Raw genomic sequence first — 23,281 nt, forward strand, 5'->3', positions numbered from 1 at the left:
AATGGCAGTGTATGATTATAGAAAATTTTAACATGAAAGTGCTGGTTTGTCTCAATTCCTTTGGTGAGCACCAAGCTTTGTTCCTTTCCAGCCAAGGCAGCCCTGGCTTTGATAGAAGGCCATGGAATACGCGCACCTTTCTGGCAGATCACTCCACCCAAGCCGGGGCTATTCTTTGAAGGTGTAATGGGACTGTAATGAGGCGACTCATTGTCTTAAATAAAAAACACCTGCTTGGACCACATAATACGTTCATTTGCTGCGCTGGCTCCTATTTTTCCGGGGACAAGAGAAATTAATCATTGTGTTCTATCCTCGCACCTCAGATGAGGCTAGGAATAGAGCGTGCTCATCTCAGGTAGCAAGGGGAGGGGACAGCAGATTCAGGTTCAAAAGACAACTTTTCCTTCCAGACTGGCTGGGTGTCCCTGGGGGCAAGGGTCGACTTGAACAAGCAATGCAGAGGATGTGTTTCCTAACACTCCAGCAATAGATCCAAAGATGGGTTTTGGTTTTCAACGACCATGGGTCTCCTGGGTCCCTGGGACTTTTTCTTTTGATGGTCCTCCAGTATATCAAAATCTGTGGGAGATCTGCTATCTTATAATAATAAGTTATTAATTTATTTCAAGAGAAGAAAAGTATAATACAAAGGATGCCAGCTGGGAACTCAGGAGACCTGAGTGCTTGCCTCACTTCGGCTGCAAAGAGCATTTGGTTTGGCCGGGACTTATTCCGCACACAGAGTATATTCCCAGGAGAGAACCCAAGAGGAGTGACTCACATCTGCTGCTTCCTGATTTGGTCTGATTCCCCCATGCCTCCTGAGCGAGAGCATCTCCCTGCATTAACTTTAAATCTTATTTTTAAACGTTTAAGTCTTGCAAGCTAAACTACTGCATTTGCTGGCCAATCAAAGACATAGCCATTTATGTCAGCACTCCAAGGGGAAAAAAGAAAACAAAGCAGCTCTGTTGGACTTACTGGGGAGACATGATCATATCCCTCATGGGCCTTCCTAAAAGATAATCCAGGGTCATTTTAACAGCACTCAGATTTAATTTTACATATGGACTTTACCCGATTCTCATCTAAGGCACAACTCTAAATTGTTGTGCTTGTCTTTTTGGAAAACCCTTAAAGCTGAATCAAGAGCAGGGAGCATTTCAGTGCATACAGTCGCAGGCATATAGTTCTGGACAATTACCACCGTCATTAATCTCTTGGCAGCTGGAAATAATAACTACTAACATGGACATTGTTCTTTGGAGTCAACAGTGCAATTTAATGTGTGTTATTATCTCGAGTGGGCCAGGGTCTCAGCCCACCTTACTACACTGCTATGCTTAGGGGCAGAGGGACGGCCAAGAAAGAAAATTCTGCCTGGAAAGGCCAGAGCAACTGGCTACCGAGACCTGTGATGTCCTTGTGCTCTGTCACATGAATTCCTGGCAGCTAGCTGGTGTTGGTCCAGGACGGCATGCTACAAAGTTGTGGATAAAAACAGAACGTAGTCATCAACACTCAATCAAAAAAAGTTCCCTATGTTCTCTGCCCAAACCAAAGGTTTCAAACCTGAGCTGCAACTACATTTAAACCTACGCTGTCCCCCTCCTACAGCCACACATACCTCCCTTGCTGTAAGATCAAGGCACAATCCATTAACTATTTCAGACCACAGATCCACTCAGCTTTATGCTCCCAAGTCACTCTGTCCTCCACTAGGTGGCGCTCCATATTAACGTAGTTGTTCAGCGTTTCTGGAGAGCTAGCCCAGGGAAGTCAACGGTTGAGAGGGTCTTTTCTTAAACTTTTGTCTGTCCTTATTTTCAAAGGAGTATGTCTTTGGGGAAGTCCAAAAAATGAGCTATGCCTCAGAACTCTAAGACAACCAGTGTCGTAAGTCCTGCTGAGAGACAAAGTAAAGGTTGAGTGCCATGTAGATGCACCATTTCTCAATAATTAACAACAATAGAATGTTGTACAGATATGACATGGATCCAAAGCCTACTTTCCGTCTTGCTAGAATACCCACACATACGGCTCAAAAATTTTTATTACTGAAAATCAAACACAAATCAGTTGATAATCTAGTCAGATGCTCCTACAGCAAGAATCAGAGAGAGAGAGAGAGAGAGAGAGTAGTTGAAAAACAGTCATGGGGGATGAGAAGAGATAAATGAATATGAGGGTCCAGGCGATAACATGGGAATTATGGGAATGGGAGAAAATACTGAAATGAAGAGATCCATTCAGGTCATACCTTGGGCAAAGCATATTTGGGCAGCTTCATCTGGGCAAATGCATTCCTTCGGTAGGACACGTAGTAATGTGGCCGTCCTCCTGATGTCAGCTGGATCATAAACACAAAAGTAAGAGGAGCTATTATAACAGTTACAGGCCACAGAAAAAGAGCTGTGAATGGCAGGGGCTAGCCGCCAACCCAACAGCGTGAGTGACTATTGTGGACAAGCATAAAGAACTAGCGTTCCATTCAAAAACAACTCACACGGTGTATGTGAGTTGGTCTGAGGCCCAAGCTAAACCCACTGCATGAAAATATAATTCTTCAATTTGCACTGTAGCTCAGGAGCCAGGAAACATTTTCAGTTTCTTTCTTTTCCTTCTCCCCTTCTCCTTCTTAATGACATAAGCCTCAGAGTGTATTAGCTTCGTGTCTGTCAGGAGTCCTCAGCTGCCTAGCCCAAGACCCCTGGCGAGGAGACAGGTCCCCAGGTTGTACCGGAAGTTAACGGCCCGGGTCAGACAGTGCCAGAGCGGGAGCCTCTCTCCTCTGAGCACTGAACGCCATCTGATACTGTCACACTGAGGCCTCTGAGTGTGTCTCAGGTACAACAGTGCTGCTGACACATTAGACGAAAGCCGGCCAGGGTCGTGGTCCAAAATCACTCTAGAAGAGTGATTTGCTCCTAGAAAGATTCTCTCCTAGAAGAGAACGGGGAGCTACCTCCTCCAAGTCTGTCCGGCACACACAACCCAGTCCGTGGATGCCAGGGAGGTCAGGAAAGGGTGCAGTCTCTACTCCAGCACGAGCACCGCTCTGCACAGCATCAAGGGCTCCAGGCCAGTCTCTCCTCTGTAGCCACTCTTGTTTCCCAGGTTTATTGGGATATTATTCACATGTAACATATGTGAGTTTAAGAGGCATGTGACGATTTGATGCATGTGTCTACGGAAGAATGATCACCACCTCTAGCCCCTCACTTAATTATGACACTCTGTGTGCGGTGATATCTTTAAAAAGCTACTGTCTTGACAACTGTCATGTCTATAATACAGTGTTGTTAAGTAAAGTCACTCTGCTGTACGTTAGATCCCCAGAAGTTATTCATTCAGCAGCTGGAAATGTGTCCCCCTTGACTCACATGTCCCCACCTCCCAATCCCTGGCAACCACCATTGCTCTCTGCTTCTGTGAGCTGGTTTAGCTGCTCTTAATCCATATAAATATCTGGACTTGGGCTATCAGCTGGGGTGTGCATACTCAGACTGGGTCAACACATACTCCGGGCGAATGTCCACCAGACACATAAAATAGCGGCCAGAAGTTATCGCTTCCCCATCATGGGACCAGATCACCTCGCAGTCCTCGTGACGGGTACAGGACCATGTTCACAGTGGCACAGGTACGAAATATATGACACTCTAAACGCAGAAGTGAGTCCCATTTGTCAGTTATATATGGATTATAAACCACTATTAGAAAGCAGAAAGGGTTCCTGGGAGAAATGGTGATAGGGAAATGAATTATAGTTCGAACCAACACGTGTAACCATTTTAATGTCACTTGATAATTTGATGTTGAAGTTACCAGAGTACTCATTACTCACTTCCCTAAGGAAAACTGGTATGTGTGTGTGTGTGTGTGTGTGTAATTTGTGAAACATTTTAAGAGTACATATATAGGCTGATGTTGGGTATTTTGAACCTTTGTTTCCTCAAAACATGGGATTGAATATTCTGATTTATGATTTCTTCTCCAAATACACATAGCAGTGTTTAGATTGTGTCTCAATCATAAGAAAATTGTGTGTCTCTGTATATATAGTATGTTTGTATAAATAAAGTAAATATAAAAACAGACATATTTGATATATAAACTATGCAGATATAAACTATTTAGCAACTGTACCTTTCCGCTCTTAGTATGGGAAGCAAGACATGAAGTCTGTCCCAACTTCAGTAGGAACTGAAGATTTATCTAAACAAGCCTAGAATTTTCCTTAAATGCTGAAAAGCAAAGCAAAGCATACTTGCTCCCTGTCTCTTCTAACCACTCAACCACAAAAAGTTTGCCACTCTTTTCAGGGGTGAAAATCCAGGCTGAGCACATCTCATCTCATCTAATTCTTATCCTAATCACAGTCAGAGCATGACAATAATGGCTGATTACTCTGTACCTCACCTCTGCCTCCCACCACTTCCCGCTACCCCCCAGCTTCCTGCTCCCATCTGTTTCTCTATTTTTAAGGTGACTACTGGGGAACAGGCTGATTGGCTGACTATTCTGATAGGAAGAGACTGACATATCCGCTCAGGCCCATGAAGGCAGGGGAGGGGGGTGAACAGAAGTGTGCATCATTCGGAGACAACCTTCCTATACTACCCAGGGCCTCCATGACCCCATATTGATAAGGTCCTCCAGACAGTGCCCAAAGGAGCTAATTAATATTCCATTAGCATAGAAGCTTCAACCCTCAATAATGTTCCTTTTGTCAAAAAGATAATGATTTTTCTTTTTTTCCATTTTCACTCTTAAGGGAGTGTACGCAGGCAAAGGAGGCTGCATTAGGACAGAAGCAGGAAAGAGAAACGTCTGAGACAATCAGCAGAAGTGAATCTTTCATACCTGAACAAACACGTAATCATCCTGGACAATCAAAGAGTCTGGGTCAATGTAGCCTGGGAAAGGTTTATTTCTGTTGGCCTCTGTGCAGTTCTGCATTCGGCAAGTCAGATATTGTGAATCTGAAAAAAAAAATTAAAAAACGGGGTGGGGGACGTATACTCACAGAGTAGTGGACTTGGAGGGGACATTTTCCATTTCCCTTGCTATCTCCAACGCTTTAAACAAACCTCAGATTCTTCAGTTGCGTTGTCCCTCCCATTGTTACGGTTAAAAGTAGTACCGCTATTATTTTACTCACTTTCTACCAACACCATCACCACCATGTCCCAGTGTCTCCAACAAATCTTGCCATCCCGGAATACTAAATTCTCATTAGTTAATTCTCCCCTCCCAAACCTAAATGAAAGCATTTTTAAAAACTGGTATTAATACTTGTGATTTTATAGTTTTTTTTTTAAGATTTTTATTTATTTATTTGACAGAGAGAGATCACAAGCAGACAGAGAGGCAGGCAGAGAGACAGAGAGGCAGGCAGAGAGAGAGAGAGGGAAGCAGGCTCGCCGCTGAGCAGAGAGCCCGATGCGGGACTCGATCCCAGGACCCTGAGATCATGACCTGAGCCGAAGGCAGCGGCTTAACCCACTGAGCCACCCAGGCGCCCTGATTTTATAGTTTTGTTTGTTTGTTTCTCTTTGGATTTGTGGGCTCTTCTCCATACTTTGACGTTTGACCAACAGGCAGGGAAACACGGACATACAAGCAACCACCAGTCATCTCATGCAAGAAGTGCACTGTTAGAAACAGGAAGATTCCATATCAAGATAAAGGCTTTTCTTCTATTAATAATTAGAAGTGAAACAGAATAGGGGTGCCTGGGCGGCTCAGTGGGTTAAAGCCTCTGCTTTCGGCCTAGGTGTGATCTTGGGGTCCTGGGATCGAGCCCCACATCAGGCTCTCTGCTCAGCGGGGAGCCTGCTTCCCTTCCTCTCTCTCTGCCTGCCTCTCTGCCTACTTGTGATCTCTGTCAAATAAATAAATAAAATCTTTTTAAAAATTAAAAAAAAAAAAGTGAAGCAGAATAGAGAGGAGATTCCTGCATCCAAGGCTCTGCTCTCATTTACAGATGAGTAAACTAATCCCACGTGAGACTCAACAGCAGATGGTAAACATGTCAGTTATAGTAACTCCTACATAGATCTGATACTTAATGCTTGGGAGTACTTTGTATCAGGGAGGATGACTTGGTTTTTTGACTGTAACTATTCTGCCCTACTAATCAGATGTCACTTCCTTACTTAAAACTCCTTTTGCCTCATTGCATTTAAAATAAATTCAAACCTTCTAGGACCCATCACTCCAATTCCCCCACATGTTAGTCTCTTCTTCTTTCTGTGATTCTTCTCATCTGGCCTCCTTTATGTTCGGAAATGTGGCCAAACCTTCTACCATATAAGAGACTTTTCAACTGTATTCCCTCTGCCTGAACTGCTTTTCTCCAGGTGGTTCACAAAGAAAGTTCTAGATTTCAGCCCACTCTTACTTCAGAGGGTTTTCCATGACTACTATTGATCAACACCATTTTGTTAATTCCCTTCGTGGAATTCACCACAATATAAAATTACCTCTTCCTTATTTATTTCTGCCCCTCTCCATTAGAATATACTCTCCTTGAGGACCGCTTTTTCTGCTTGTTCACAAATGTGCCCCCAGGTTCTAATACTGTTCCAGGTATATACTGGCTGTGAGTAAATACTCACTGAAATGTGCCTCTTTTTTTTTTTTTAATTTTATGTGTGTGTATGTGTGTGTGTGTGTATGTGTTCCAGAATTCATTGTTTATGCACCACACCCAGAGCTCCATGCAATACGTGCCCTCCTTTTTTTTTTTTTTAAATATTTTATTTATTTGACAGAGAGAAATCACAACTAGGCAGAGAGGCAGGCAGAGAGAGAGGAGGAAGCAGGCTCCCTGCGGAGCAGAGAGCCTGATGTGGGGCTCGATCCCAGGACCCTGGGATCATGACCCGAGCCGAAGGCAGAGGCTTTAACCCACTGAGCCACCCAGGTGCCCCAATACGTGCCCTCCTTAATACCCATCACCAGGCTCACCCAATCCCCCACTCCCCTCACCTCCAAACCCTCAGTTTGTTTCTCAGAGTCCACAGTCTCTCATGGTTTGTCTCTTCCTCTGATTTTTCCCAACTCACTTCTCTCCATCTCCCAATGTCCTCCGTGTTACTCCTTATGCTCCACAAGTAAGTGAAACCATATGATAATTGACTCTCTCTGCTTGATTTATTTCACTCAGCATAATCTCTTCCAGTCCCATCCATGTTGATACAAAAGTTGGGTATTCATTCTTTCTGATGGAGGCATAATACTCCATTGTATATATGGGCCATATCTTCTTTATCCATTCATCCGTTGAAGGGCATCTTGGTTCTTTCCACAGTTTGGGGACTGTGGCCATTGCTGCAATAAACATTGGGGTACAGATGGCCCTTCTTTTCACTACATCTGTATCTTTGGGGTAAATGCCCAGTAGTGCAAATGTGCCTCTTGATTGAAATATGTATATTTTGAATGAAAAATGTAATTGTTTTACTTTATTTATTTTTTATGCTGAATGAACAGATGACTATGCTTTTAGGACATCAGGGATATATACAGATATCCACTCTTTCCAATTAAAAAGAAATCAGGAGATTAAGGCTTACATGAAATGGGGGTATGCAATAGTATTGGGTTGGATCAAGGATTCACTAATGACTTCCTTAAGGAAATTTCCAGGATCATCTTCACTTAACGGAACTTAGGGGAACCTGTACTCTAGAAGGAGGGCCACTAGGGGGAGGCATGCACATTTGCTCCATCTGACCAATGACTGATGTAATTACTGATAAGCTCTTTGTACACTGTGGAGGAGAGCTTTATCTACAATATTCCTTCATCCCACTGCCATCTGTGGGAATGGGACTGGTTTTGAAGCACTTTAAGCCATCTAGTCCCGGTGAAACCATCTCCGGAGATAACTAAAGAAGAGCCACTACTCCCTCTTAATTATCTCCTTTTGCAAACACTCTTAGAGTTTTATTTTGGGGCATAACTCAAAATCTTCTGAAGACAATTTCTGTGACTCAGTCCTTCCCTACCACTACAGCACACAAAATCTTTACCTCACAATTTTCACATTCCACAGACCCTTCTACAGCTTTTAATCAACTTCTGTTTTTCTAAAGGTAGCTTGGGGTCACAGAAACAATGAACATTGGCAGCTAGGAGACCTGGGCTTGAGTTCTGGTCTGGTCACTTCCTGGCTGCATAGTTCAAAAGAAATCATTTCATCCCCCAGAGCCTTGCCACCCAAATGGGGATGCCAACGTCGACTTTCTTACAGTTTTGCCCCTAGAAGTAACTGAAATAATATATATGCTACATGTTTTTAAACTCAAATGTGTACAGATCTCAGTTGTTATCAATAATGGTAATATTCCTATTTCCTCTTTTGCTACCTTTCACAGCGATAAAATCAGTTTGAGAATACACAGGAAGTCCTTTAAAAGGGTAAACTGAGTTTGTATATTCAGTTACGTTTCTCTATCAGTTATGTTTTGTTGGTGACCTTCCAATACCCACTCTTCCCTGCCTCTTTATTTTTTTTTTCATAATTTTATTTATTTATTTGAGAGACAGAGATCCCAAGTAGGCAGAGAGGCAGGCAGAGAGAGAGGAGAAAGCAGGCTCCCCGAGGAGCAGAGAGCCTGATGTAGGGCTCGATCCCAGGACTCTGGGATCATGACCTGAACAGAAGGCAAAGGCTTTAACCCACTGAGCCACCCAGGTGCCCCCCCAGCCTCTTTAATGGAAAAGCCAATACTCCATCTATAGGCTTGTCCTTCCTCCTGTGTGACTGATAAGTGTTCACATGCAAGGATTAATCCTTTTGGTCTACACCCATTCAAGGTCTTCCTTTACTCCCCTTGCCACTGGATGGTTCAGGAAAGGGCCTTAAAACCCTGTAGCAGTAAATGAGAAGAGAGGGAGGTCTTTTAAGGGGCTGCAGGGCAGAGACCGGTGGCTGCAGGGCAGAGACCGGAAGCTGCAGAAGAAGACCCTCTTCGTCTCTCTAGAACGCTGTGTCCAATGTCATGCTTGGCCCTGCGCTAGCCTTCTCTTCACACAGAGGAGACTGTCTTACAGTTAAGCTTACATAGTGAGCATGCAAAGAGATGGAAAGGACCTACTTCCTGATGACACTGAGTTACTGATTGTACGGAGCCCAGAGCTACTCTTTCTCTGTGCTTGTTATGTGAGATAATGAATAAAAACAATGATTAACCAAACTGAATCAAAGGTTCTTGATTAAGAGGTCTTGGTCTTCAAATTACAAATACAACTTCCAATCAGAATTTCTTGGACTGCCCCCTAATGAGGACTTCTTGATAAACACATAGTGCTTGTTTTATTTGTAATGGAGTCTAAGAGTTTCTTTCTTAAGACTTTAACCTCCTTTTCAAAGGTTCCTGAACAAGCACAAGATGAAAAATATAAAGATATACTTTTCATATTTATAACTCAACTATTTGGAATTTCTGAATCTAAGGGATTCAGGAAGGAAATAAAAGAACAGGGAAACTAACATTTGTTGAGCATTTATGTACCAGGGATTCTGAAGCATGTTCACCTTTATCTCATACATTTAATCTTCACAGTACTACAAGGTATAATAAGATATCAACTGATTTTTTAGATAAAGAGAATGAAGCTCAAAGAGATCAAGATTTACAGAAATGGCCTTATGGGATTCAAACTTGGTTGGCCCCAAGGCTTTTATTTCTACAACTCTACATTGTGTGAAAAATGCCCGTGAACTGGGAGCCAGTATTTGTTACGCATATTTTGGCTTTGAGCTAAATATCAATGCATATACCTAGATACAAAAGAAAGACCAGTAAATCTGTATTTTTGTGGGGGTAATTCAGCAATATGGCTCAACATCCTTGAAAATGAGATCTTTCAACCTCATGTTCATTTCTGAGACTTCTACCCAAGGAAATAATTAATGATCTATGAAAAGAATTAGCTATTTCAATATCCATCACTGTTATTTATAATAAAGAAAGAGAGAAGAAGGGCCAAAAATGGGGGAATCATTTTTGAAAACTTCAGAACATGCACAGTTTGTGATTAAAACCATGCTTCCAAAGAGTATATGAGTATTTACAGAAGTGCTTAATACATGTCACACAATAAAAATGGGTTACCAATTAATAATATTGTATCAATGTTAATTTCTTAGTTTGGAAAACAGACCTTGGTTGTTCAAGATGTAAACATTAGGAGAAGCTAGGTAAAGTTATACTGTCTTGGTAACTTTTCTGTTTATCTAAAATTATTCTAAAATAAAAGTTTTCTAAAAGTAGGTTACCAGTATGTGTATCAACCAGATTCTGTACAAGTTGTATATATAGATATCTACATATGTATGGTTTCACTGGAAAAATGAATAAAAGAAATAGAGGAGATGTCAAGAGTAGTATACAGGCAGTGATGTGAGAGAGGGAGACAGGTCTGTGTGCAAATCCCTGGTCAGCATCTCTCAGCCAGCGGGTGGAGGTGACATGGTCCACGGTGGGCTTGAGATCTGTCTCTCGAGAATTAAAGAACATAATTCCTCTGCTTTTCCATCTTCCTCCACTCACCATGACATGTACTGAGGTGGGGGGACTATGAGCAATAATACATGCTGTGAGTCTGTTCTCCAACTAAGAAATACAGAGGTTCAGCTGGGTGACACAAGGAAAGCCCCAAGAAGGGGTCTTAAAAGCATTTTCTTACTTAGAGTGGCTCAAAGTGAAATTTGCAAGCTGAAGGGGAAATGAACAATTTTGAACCGCTAGCCCCTGGTAAAGTGCTCCTGGTTTGTTCTCTTTCTCCTTCTAATGGAAACAGAAAGAAATTGGCTGCACTTCATAATGAGGGACCAATCACTCTTACTCCCCTTGGGGCTTGCTGTAATAGCATTAAGTATGATGAACTCTTTCCATATTCAATTCTAGTGAGTGTATGATGTGATTCCATAGGAAGTATCCTGTAATTTGGCATTAATTAACGTCAATTAATGCATGCAACTGCTAGACTTTAGAATTAATTTCATTACTTTTCCCACACAGATGTTTTCCCTGCCATAGGTAATTAGGGCCCTGTGCTGCTCTTCCCAGGCATCCTCACTCTGGGCAACAGCTGCTGCTTGGCATAACGCAGTTTCCACCCCCTGCATAATCTGTGATCTAGAGAAAGACTGCCTTTCAAGGTCTGGGCTTTGAGCAGAGGGACAGGGCTTTAAATGCAGGTTCAAGGCCTGCTAGCTCCGTAAACCTAAGCAGTCAGGGCACCTCTCTAAATGCTGATCTGCAAAATGGGAACAGATGCGAGGCCTCTTGCCAGCGGCGGTGACGAGAGAAGAGCTCAGGCGTGAAAGGCAGGGAGTCTGGTGCCAGGCTCGTCTGTGCTCCAGGAACAGAAGCCGTGGCTGCTCCTGAAGTGCTCTCTCCTTATCACCAGTGCTGCCCACCATGTCTCACAGGAAGTGACTGTAAAGCACTCCACACACTTCTCCCTGACATGGTATCTTTCTTCATATTCAATGTGTGGTGTGGGTTAAAGACTTTTTTTTTTAAGTAATTTTTTTAAGACACCAGGAAAAATATTCTCCGTGCATAATTAATAGATAATGGTGTGAGGCAGTGGTCAGTGGGGGAAACTGGAAAATAACTCAGGCTATGAGGAGGACATGGGAGGCGTGTGGGAGCCCAGCACACAGGCCAGCCAGCCTGCGGCCATATTGCTTTGCAAGTGCGCCCTCCTGTTGGGGATGACCTAGGTCCTAGGTCTATCTCCTCCATGCTGGGTGACTCAGAGAAGGTCACTTACCAAGCTATGCTTCAGACTGTTGCTCTATGTAACGAGCAGTTATTAGAACATTAGAATTAAAAAATGATCTTAAGAATCAGACTATCATTTTAACATCCGACAAGTCTTTACCCATTGAAACCTGTCTCCTTCCCACCCCTGTGCCAAGACACAAACCTCTGGTTTGAACTGCCCTTTCCTTGCCTGACTTCCTGGGCTTTCTTCTGTGGGGTTCTTCCTGAGGCTCAGGCTGACCTCTCCCTTCCCAGCATCTCTCCAGTGAGAGCAGCAATGGCATTAACCTCCAGAATAACCAGAGCACCCCTGTCCTCTCAGCTAGGAACCATGCCAAATGGATCGCATGCTTTTTCTCTTTCCAGATTTATTTTTTAAAAAAAAAATCCAGAAAGTGGTATTTTTTACAGATGAATAACTCCAAACTTAGGGATGAGATTTGCATAAGCTCAAATGCTAGTAAATGGAATGCGTCACAGATCTCTAGGACTCTACCACTGATTCTGGCACTCAACAAATATTTACTTAGCATCCAAATCTTTTCATATACCTTAATATGATAAAAATTTCATTTTGAAAGAAACCGTAAACTCTCTAGGCAGTCATGAGCACTTTGAAACTCTCCATCCCCTACTAATTTTCAAGATTTAAACAGGGCAGTTTTTAAAGCCCATATATCTGCATATATATCTTCCTTTTGTTCTTTACATTGTTCTATTATTTTAGAACCTTCATATTAAATGTCCCCAACCAACACACATGCACACATATGTCAACATGCTCGTGCTCATGTACACTTCATTACCCTCAGGGTTCCAGCACCCTCAGTGGCATGTGTCAGTGAGAAATTGACACATGCAAACCCAAGACTCCAGCCCTGGCCCCTTGAAAAGCCTGAGTTCAATACATTTCTGAGAAAATTATGAACTTAGATCAAATGTTCTCCCTCGACATAAAGAGATGGTGCCATTGCTTTCTTCTATGAAATCTCTCAATTTTGGTCCAGGATAACTTTCTAAATGTTGTCTTTTATGACTAGCCTTCTGACATTTAGGAGGCCATGCTTACTACAGGAAAAGTTCTAAGATCATAAATTTTTCATGAAGCACAAGACTAGGAATTAGGGACATGAAAGAGGCCAGAAGGACATAATAATTTAACACAAATACAGAAACACCACTTGCCAACTACAATGCAATGTGGTGAGTGCATCTCAGGAAGGAGAACTGTGAGCCCACAGGTGAGGGACACACAAATTCATACCTTTCCACAGATGATCTACCCCGTGCCACAAGTTCTCCTGTGATAGCCTCTATTTTACTTTGCTTTACACAGAACTGTGGACCTGTTATGCCTCCCTGGACTACTGTACTTTGGGGGACAGAGACCACTTTACTATTCACTCTAAGGCCCAGAGGTAACAATGACCTGTGTGGGGGTGAAGGCGGGGACACCTGTGGAAGGTTTCCTGGAGGAGCTGAGAAAAGTCTGGAAGGTGGCTTGGAACATGGTAGGGTGAGTGACAAGGAGGACTCCAGGAAGAAGGAACACTGGTGAGAACACAGAGGCACGAGGGGGAGGGTACAAGATGTGTTTGGGAAATGCTCCCTGTCCCATCTGAGGAAGCCACACTAGAAATCCAGCTTAAATTGAGAAAAGACACAAAGTTATGGAGAAGGTCACACCGAGGCATGAGAAACCGAGAAGCACATTTGTTTGAAAAACTTTCCAAACTGAGTCAAAAAAGACAGAGGGGGAGGCAGGGTGCAGGAGGGAGCCTTAGGTTGGGGGGTAGGGTGGGGAGGAAATGGTAGGAGAGCCAGAGGGAACAAAAGCATGAATAAAAATGGGAAGGAGAGAGAGAGGAAGAGGAGAGATGAAAGCAGTTTGGTACATGGGGGAGAAAACACAGAGAATTTTTTACAGGGTTTTTTGGGGGAGGGGTGCGCAATCTACTTAGATGTGTTCACATGCTATGTGATTAATTTCAGGACAAAGAGTCAGTTCAAGGGATTGCCTCTGAGGCATGTGTATGTTCAACCCAGTATTTCTTCACTTAATAACTTTCTTTTCCATATTCTTCACTTAATAACTTTCAATACCATATATCATATTTGGAACATGGTCAGTGTTCAACCAAGACCAATAAGGTACGTTTCTGCCTTTCTTGTTGAAATAAACAAAGATGACGCATTGGCCTGTCCTCTCCATATTCCTGGCCTTCCTGACCCTTGCCAAGCATAGCCACACTCTGTATCATTTGCATATACTGTTCCATCCCTCTGGAATGCTCTTCCAGCAGGCTGTCTCCCTCACTTCCATAACTACGTGGCTCAAACATCAAATGCCACCTTATCAGAGAGATTCCTTCCTTGACATCCCCTCCCCGCTCAATCACTGCTCCCCTTGCCCTGCTTTCCTTTCCTTCCTGGACTTAGCACCACTTGGCATTAGACATGGGTTTATACCCAGTATAACGTCTTCTCTTTCTACTAGGGAAACTCTATGAGAGCAGGGCCTTTGCAACTTTCCCTCCTATCTCTACATCCAGGCACAACAGTATCTGCTGAATGAATGCATAATAATAGGGCTTCAAATTCTAGCCCTGAGGCAATGGCAAAAACATTTAATCACTATAAGCCTTGTTTTCCTCAAGGTTAAAATGAGAAAAATAACAATAGAGCCTACTTACAGGAATGGGTATGAGTAATGCAGCTGAGAAGTACCAAGGGCAGTAGTGGCAGAGGCAAATGATAGGGATAGAATGCATGGTATTAGAATCACTGTTGCCTGAGAACATACAGGACCAAGGAAGGAAATGTATGAGTAAGTGCCAAGACCTTTATGACACTTTTTTTTTTAAAGCAGGAGTGAGAAGCATTAGGAATTTTCCAGACACTTGGAAATTGCCATCCATGTTGTATGGACTAGTGCTGCTGTGTCCTGGGGGATCCTGAAAACCCAATAGAGAGGCATTCCTCTGCTGTCAAGTAAAGGCCAGGGGAGAACAGGCTTCTCTTGCACACTCTGTCCTCTCTTCCTGAGCAGAAGTAAGGGCACAGACCTTCTCCTGGCCGGCTGGGCCCCCAGCATGCTGGGAAAGTAGCACAGAAGCGTACAAAGAATGTGCTCTGAAAGCCACCCAGCAGGGCCCGTGACTACATGTTCCTGCCAGATTTTCACCGCTGTGTGGGGAGGCCTGTGTTACCGTGTTTCATGCTTTTCTGGTTGGTTTTCAGGCTGTCTTTAAGGCTACTGTATCAGAGAGGCCACGCTGAAATCACGAGGAGTCAAAATCAAGAGGTTTTTGCAACATGAACAATGGGGGTCAGAAGGAGGCAGCCAAGAGAACAAGCCAGTGCAGGGTGCCTCTGTGCTCTAGTCCCTGATGCCTGCTGGGGGGGCAGGCGGAGAGGGGAAAGGCCCTTGTTCCCCATGCTGGGGAGGAGTAGGGAGCCATCAGAATCTGCAGCAGCCCCAATTCTAGAAAATTCTAGCCTCTTCCCAGGTCCCAGCTCAGAAACTGTTCCTAAATACACGGACTGAAAAGAAGGTAAATCAAGGTTACAAAACGTGGGGTCGAAAAATGCCAGTTGGTGGGCCAGGGGTGGGACCCTCGCTGGCATAGGAGTGGCCAGTTTGACATTTTTATATATATATATTTGTATACAAAAGCCAAAGTGTTCATCTTCTCTGGAACATTAAAGAGATTTGACATCTTTAAAGGTGCACTGATGAGGAAATAAAATAACCAAGAAAAGTCAGTAAAAATTCTTAACCTCATTCACGATTAAATAAATGCAAATGAAAGCAATAAGGATATAGCTTGTGGCTCATCAGATGGGTTATGCTGAAGAAATCTTTGATGTCTCAGGCTATTGAGGGCTTGCAAAGCCAAGCATCCCAGCGCTGTCACACTGACAGCGTGCAATGATGCAGCTATCTCAAAGGACAATGCAACAAGGTCTACTAAAATTTTCCAAGTATTCACTCTCAGACCTGGAACTGGCCATCTGTAGTTTCTCTTTCCAGCATTGCTTGCTGCCTGCACAAGTGTGAATGCTGACTAACCAAATCAGTAATACGTGTGTGTGTACGTGTGTGTGTGTGTGTGTGTGTGTGTGTGTGTACACGGATGTATTAGCAATGTGTGAAAGAGCCAAACCTCTACAGGTCTATTAATGAGAGAAAAGCGAAGGAGACCATAGCTGACTGCACAAAGTGGGGATTTTTGTAGTCATTGGTCACAAAGTGGCTGCATTTACATGTGTTGATATGGAAAAACTTTAACTTGCTATTTTATTCCCCAGGAGTGCATGTGGCACGATGGTTTTACAACACGAACATATGTGAGTGTGTATGTCTGTGTATTCACATGCATATTCACCTGTGTAAGCCCACACAATTTCTGGGAAAAAATGTAGAAGAAACATTACAAAAAAACAAACATGCTGCACCTGGGGAATGGGAAGGAAGGTCAGGAAGTGGATTTTACTTTTCGCTGGATGCACCCGAGTACAACTTCTCCTTTTTATTGGCATTGCTGCTACTCTTGTTGTCATAAAGGGAATCTATCTCTACACAGAGAACTGAAAGCACCCCATAGGTCACAGACTGAGGCCTATTGGGAACCGAGGTCTCCATCACAGCCCCTCAGCATTGCAGCCACCGTCCCCCAGCCAGATGCTGCTGGCAAGCTGCTCAGGATGGAAGTCGACTGCAGCACTGGAAAATGGGAAATAGAATGGGATGTCCAGTTCTGACCCAGGACCAGAATCTGTGGGATGGTGGTTATATAAAGTTGTGAGTCTCCTTTGGTTTTTATTTCAGCTTGTAAAATGCTAGTCTGTGGTTCATTTCAGCAAGAGTTTTTGGACATTCATTTTCACAGTTGGTTAAAGAGCCAAGGTTGTTTCTCCCCAGTGAAAGAGACCAGTCCTTGTGCAAGTTGTTGTTACAAGGTTACTTACTCATGCAAATAAACAATGATCCCAGTAATTGTCCCCTGCCCCTTCTCCATGCTAGCACAGATCACCACCAGTACCGAAATAGTCATGCCGCTGACTACGGCTTTCATTTCAGAAGTGAAAGGGAGGAGTGATAAAGGTCAAACTCAAGACGGCAGGTTTTCTTGCAAGATGATATGTACAGAAGTGCACAGAGAACTCTGCATCCCTGTATAATTTCCATGTAAAGAATTCTGGTCATTGTTACATTCTTTTCCTCCAAAACCCCGTATACCTAACACACAATGCACAATTCCAGGGAGCTAGTGAGGTTCTTAAACTTGTCCATTAGCCCCTCAGGACTGTGTAGACCCTATGGCTAAAGCCCTCCTTTAAGAAGACTTGCTTATACAGGTAAGTTTATTTATTAAGTCAACAAATGGGTCAGTCTCTGACCTTTGTTTGCATAAAGAACCAAAATAAAACGAGATAAGGTTTTTCACAAAGCTTTCAACCCAGCGTTTGGTCAACATTTTCCAACTACATTCATTACATATGTATACAGCAATGCACCTATATTAGGTGAATCAATAGAAGATAGGTGTCCTTTTTACGGTTTTAATGCACTGGGTGGCAGTTTTAATATACTGACTCCATAGGATGCCTGAGAGCAGGTACATTCATACACACACGCACGATATTTAAACAGTAAAATCTTTGTCTCTGGAGTGAGGACCTATCAGGGTGTTCTCAGTTAAATGCAGGGACCAATAACAAATGCCACATCCAGTAAACATGTTCAAAATTTTCCAATAATAATTCCCGTGATTGATTATAATTGAGGCTGCTCTCCCCAGCCTTCCTCCCAAGGCAGAGAAGTAATGCAAGGAAGAATAACATCCTTGTCACAGTGTAAACTACAAGACATCCAGATTCCAGAGCACAGTGGCAGAAATGTCTATGGCAGTCACAGACTGTCACGAAGCAAAAAAAAAAAAAAAAAAAAAAAAGCCCTCAGTATGGGGACTTCAGGTGAAACAGAAATCGATTATAAAATGTAATCTAGGGAAATGTGAAATGAGGCTAAAACCGAACTTTGAATTAACAAGCCCAGATAAGCCTTTATAAACCACCCGATGGGGATGAGCCAAATAAGCTAGTGAGGGATTTTCCTGTGTCAAAACAACTTCCTGGTTACCAAGTACTTTGAGAAAGAGGAAGAGGAAGTAAGAAAGAGGGAGAAAGAAAGAGAGAGGGAGAGGCTGGATATGATACTGAAAAAAAAAAAAATCTCTCTCTCTTTTTTTTTTTTTTTTATACCCAGGCAGGTCAGGCATTATGCCTAGATCCTTTATTTCAATTGGTAGGTAATTTTTTTTTTCTGTTTTGTTTTGACAGGGATAACTTTTCAAATTAAATCCCTTTATTGAATTTTTACTCTTGGGTAGTTTCTGAAGATGCTGCCTTTGCAAAAAAGTAAAATAAATAAATAAAATTAGAACTGATCTATTTCATGCCATGTGAAAGCTGAGCCCGAGATGACAGTTTGGCATTATCAACCTTCATGGCTGCAGGGAGCAGAGGAATAATGTTGGGTGAAAGGGAACGTGCACATCAGGGAAAATGACAGCCTTATTGTTTTCAGGATATGGGGTTGTGTGCACTAGATGCCACAAGCCAGAAGCGGTATTATCCCCAAAAGCTTGAAAATGAAAGCAATCCAGGATGTTACCGATTCCATCCGGGCTTCCTAGACAAGAGGTGCAGTCATGGGAGAGAGACCCTAAAGCTCTTTCATTAGTTTTTCGTTATGGGACTTTGTTACTCTAAATGTGTTCCACTGACCGGCAGCACGGGCTTCGCCTGGGAACTTATTAGGAATGCAGACTCTTGGGCCCCTATTGAATCAGAACCCATGTTTTAACGAGATCCTTTTTTAGGCCATGATATGTCCAGATTTGAGATGCAATGCCCTAAAATTTTCTGACAGCTTAGTAAGTGACTTGGTCACCCTGACAACTGGCCAGGTATGTATTCACTCACTCAGCAAATATTTACTAAGCTCCATCTACATGCTGACACTGTGGCATGTGCTGGAGACGTGATATTGACCAAAGATACACACGGCCCCTCCTCTCCTAGAATTTAGAGGCCAGTTCATTGTAATTAATCACCATGGATGGTTCAGACACAAGCATCCATTTCGATTTTTTAACTTCTTATTCTGAAATAATTTAGGCTCACATAAAAGTTGCAAAAGTTAGTATAGAGAGTTGCCCTATACCCTCTCTTGGCTTCCTCCAAAGATAACATCCCAGTAAAACCACAGAACGAAAGCAAACAAAATATGGAATTGGCTTAGATTGGGAGTTCAAGAAAGAATCTCCTAAGGGAGGGATGCCTTCTCTGGTTCTGATATTACTCTATGTTTTTTTTTTTTTTTTGAAACTTTTACGCGAGCTTAACATTATTTCAAAATAAAAAGTTAAAAAAAATAGAAATGGCTGTTTACATCTGAACCATCCATGGTGATTAATTACCATGAGCTAGCTGGTCAGGGAAGGTGGAAGAGAAGAGGATATTCCACGTGGAAGAACCAGCAAGTATCAGAGCCTCATGGTGACACACAGGACCCCGCACGTTCCAGGAACTGAGAGCAAGCCCACAGGCCTGCAGGCAAGTAGTGAGGAAAAGACAGAGTGAGATGAGCTAAGGAAATGGGCAGGCAACAGATCATGCTGAGCTACAGGTCGAGGTGAGAACTTTGCCCAGATGGCAGGAATTGTTCTGCCTAAGGAAAAGGCTGCTCTGGCTCTTTGTAGCAAAAACTGGGCCTTGGAATCCAAGATAACATAATCAGGTCTGAGGCTGGAGCGATGGCCACCAGAGAGAGCCCACTGAAGGGGTGGGGGAAAAGTGCTGAACTGCTGCATTCAATCTGTGTCAGGCACAGTGCTGGGCATATTACATATGGCAGTCCCACCAGTTTCCAGTGGAGGAAGGTGATGGTCAGCTTGGATCCTGATCGGTCCCCCAACTGATTTTGTGGAAGAATATATTCATTTTCCAGATGGGAAGGAAAAACTCTGGAGATGAAAAACCTCACACCATGTACACAGTAAAGAAGTAGGTGTGGTTTCTGGGGAGTCTGGAAAGCAGGCATGACCTCTTTCTTCTGGCCCCAAGCAGGTGAGGTACAAGGATCTTCTGCTTTTGCATTCAGATGAGCTGAAGGCAAGTAGATAAGGACAAGGGAGAGCGAGGATGAAGTTTTTGAACTGTGAGGGATATGTGTCAAATAGGAAATGTCTGAAAAATTGGATTGTCACCCTCTGGCTCAGTGCTGGGCAACCTCATTGCTCTGGGGTACCTGCGGATAGTCCGTTCTGTTCTCTCCTCTACACCTGAGACCTCTTTCTCCTCCCCCTGCACCCCGTCCTTCCTCACCTCACCTATTTTCCTTCTATGCTTTTCCCCTTGTCTCTTTCTTCAAACCCTTCCAACTGCAGGGCCCTCTCTTAGGCCGGGCACTACTCCTCCACTCCTTAGCCGTCCTAGAGGTCCTCTGGGCCAAAGAAGGAGAAGCACACTTACGGAGCTGCTGTGTAAATGTATTACTTAAACTTTCTATGCCTTCGTTTCCTCTTCTGTAAAATCAGAAAAACAACCTACAAGTTTTTGTGGGGATTAATTGTGACAAAATGTATAAAGTGATTAGCATCATTCCTGGTAGAGGGTAAGTGCCCAGCGAACGTTGGCTAGTCCAGGAACCACTATGATTAACTTATTTCATTTACAGTTGAAGAAGGAGGCATGAAAAGTCCAAGTAGCTTTTACAAATTACTAATTTCTCACAATTAGTGAGTGAACTTTTGAGTCCTTCAGACATGGGGTTGGACCCGGGGCTGCAATTTTTTCTGTATCGTGTCCCCAAATCCACCCTGTCCACACAAAGTACAGTCCCTCCTGGCAGCTGGCCTAAGTGGGCAGCTAAGAACCACGGAAGCAAACCCACTCAAACGATGTTTCCCTCCACCTGTTTATGACAAGGGACACACAGGACAGTTTTCTCATCCCTGTCCTTTCCAAGGGCTTTGTGACTTTCAAGACAAAACAGTGAGACGTTACCTGGACCATATCTGACAAAATAAGGAAACCGGAAAAACAAATCAAAACAAAACAGCAGCAATAACATAATCATAACAAATAACCACAAAAACACTTCAGAAATAAGAAATTGGGCCATTTCTCCATTACCTGGAGACAGAAACACCTTGGCTGGATGAGAGATGCTGGGAATTGTTACAGCAATTCTGGATCACCAAGGACGTGGATTATTGCTGCTGCTATGTTTTCCCTAGACACAGAACTCGGCTCATGGCAGACTGTAAAACTAGCTTTACTACGAACATCGTGGAGAAGATGAATTACTTACGACCATCTACAGTCCTGGCCTCGAGATGCACAAGATCTGGTTCCTTATTTGACCCCATCACAGACCTAAAAAAAAAAAAAAATGGAGAAACAAGAAAAGGAAGACCAACGTGAATGACTTCCCACGTGCCTCAGAGAAACTCAGCGGAGCCCAGGGACGACTAACGTTCACAGGACTTAACCACCACAATCCTTGGCATACATCTGTTGTATTTATGTACATAACCTGACAGTAAAATTTTCACTTCAAATAAAAGCTATAATGAACTTTTATTTGATGAAGGCCAGGCTTAACTCTGACAAGGACACTGTGTGTTATTAGCTCTGACCTGCAAATAAGTCCTACACATGACACACGTGTCCTCTTGTGACAATCTCAGTGACAGTGTATTAGACTTTCAAGACTTACCAGGCAAATTCCAGGCAGGCTGCTTTCGCTGGGTGACTTGAACCATGATTTCCACAGCAAACTGACCTAATTAATTTTTTCATTTGAAATTAGCAGAACTATGTCCCACTATCCTATGTACTAAGAACACATCATGGGACCCTCCCTCCTCCCCCAATGCAGGGCACAGAGGGACTGTCCTCTGTATGGCTGCACCAGTGGGAGAGGAAAACGCAGATGCGCCTCACTTCACGGTACATGTTTGAAACCATATGTGTAAGTAAAATAAAATCAAAAGCAAAAGGAAAGTCTATTTAAAATGCCTTGGAGGTACCTATTATTTAGTGTAATCTTGAACTGAGCCTTATTAAGTACAAAATAATTATTCTGTTACCTGAGCTATAATAGATAGTCAAATGTTGAATGAAAGAAGTAAAGAAATGAACGGAGGGAGGGAGTGTATAACGGTCTGTGAGCTCTTTGAAATAAGTAAATTAATCATTGTCCTAAGGGCATTCCCAAGAACTCTTCTTATTTGAACTCATTTTCTCAGCTCAAAGAGTCTGAAGCATAGCTAGCTTAGTCTTTCTTCATCTTAAGAAGTCTCCTAAAGGCCCTGTTATCGCTGTCAGTAACTTTTCTCTGATTGATACATGGCCTGAAATTCAGAGTCTATGCTTGAAACACTAAACCCCGCTTTCTTCTCTCAGGCAGCAGAAATGTCCTAATAAGGGTTTGGTAATTTTCCTCCAACGAGACAGGGGACGCACACTGGGACACTCCACAACCTTGGACTCTGAAAGCGGGCAGTCGGTGACATTCTGACCATGACTTCAGTTGCTGGTCCAGGGCTCTCCATTTCCCACACTGAGGCCCTGACTGGATCCGTAGATGACCTCTTCTGAGCAGGCCACAGTCAGGAGATTAAGAAAGAAAATAAGCTCCCTAAAAGCTTTCGAACTAGAAATCTCAGCAGCTAACTGGTTTTCTATAAATTATAAATTATATTATTATTATAAATTATAAATTATTTCATAAATTATGGTTAGTTACATACTGTTCACCTCCCACTGTGCCTGCTGCCCTGTTTCTTCCTTGAAATGACCAGCACCTGGGATTCCCAGAAGGCTGGCATCCCAGAAACACAATGGTAAAACCTAGCATGCTGACCTTTCTGCTTGGCTAATGGTGAGTGTCGATGGGAGACAAAATAATTATTCTGCATACAGTTGCCTCTTCCCACGTGCCCATGGCCCCAGATCAATAACAGAAGTTGTCTCTTAAGATCTTTTGTTATTTCTAAAGGCAGGAGCTGTTGTTTCAAGGGATGTTTCTGCTCTTATCAATTCACAAGAAGACACGGGAACAAAACAGAGTCCCTTGCTTCTCTAGAGTCTGTTGTGGCTAACCAAGTCCCCTTATACTAGCCTAACTTCCCCCTCCCCCCAATCTGGAGTAAAACAACTGCAACAACAAAATAAAACTTTAAAGTCAAACCACAAAGCTTCCCACAACTTTTATTTGCGGTGAGGCTCACCCCTTTTCCTAGCAGTCTGGGAGTACCTCCAGATCTGCCGTCACAGACCATAAAGAACTACTGCCGCTTTTATTGTGTGGCACTGGTGAATTCTCAAAAGCTGAAGCCAAACAAAGCTAAAAGTCTGCAAAGATGCTGGTTTTAATGGCCCTGTCATTGACCAGACACCTTGCAGAAGCA

The 23,281-nt window shown here is 43.1% G+C and overlaps 1 protein-coding gene across 7 annotated transcripts in view; it reads right to left on the bottom strand.

Annotated features, from left to right (window-relative positions):
• The window catches only part of SORCS1 (sortilin related VPS10 domain containing receptor 1), a 513,368-nt gene that overhangs the window by 114,975 nt on the left and 375,112 nt on the right, over nucleotides 1-23,281 (bottom strand). For all 7 annotated transcript variants that reach the window (XM_046027660.1, XM_046027661.1, XM_046027664.1 and 4 more), the window contains 3 exons: nucleotides 21,178-21,242; nucleotides 4,870-4,988; nucleotides 2,264-2,353 (listed from right to left, as the gene is read on the bottom strand). In XM_046027660.1, coding sequence (XP_045883616.1) covers nucleotides 2,264-2,353; nucleotides 4,870-4,988; nucleotides 21,178-21,242 — 274 coding nt within the window. The remainder of the gene's footprint in view (nucleotides 1-2,263; nucleotides 2,354-4,869; nucleotides 4,989-21,177; nucleotides 21,243-23,281) is intronic.

The sequence above is a fragment of the Meles meles genome, chromosome 13, assembly GCF_922984935.1.
Source record: "Meles meles chromosome 13, mMelMel3.1 paternal haplotype, whole genome shotgun sequence".
Taxonomy (NCBI): domain Eukaryota; kingdom Metazoa; phylum Chordata; class Mammalia; order Carnivora; family Mustelidae; genus Meles; species Meles meles.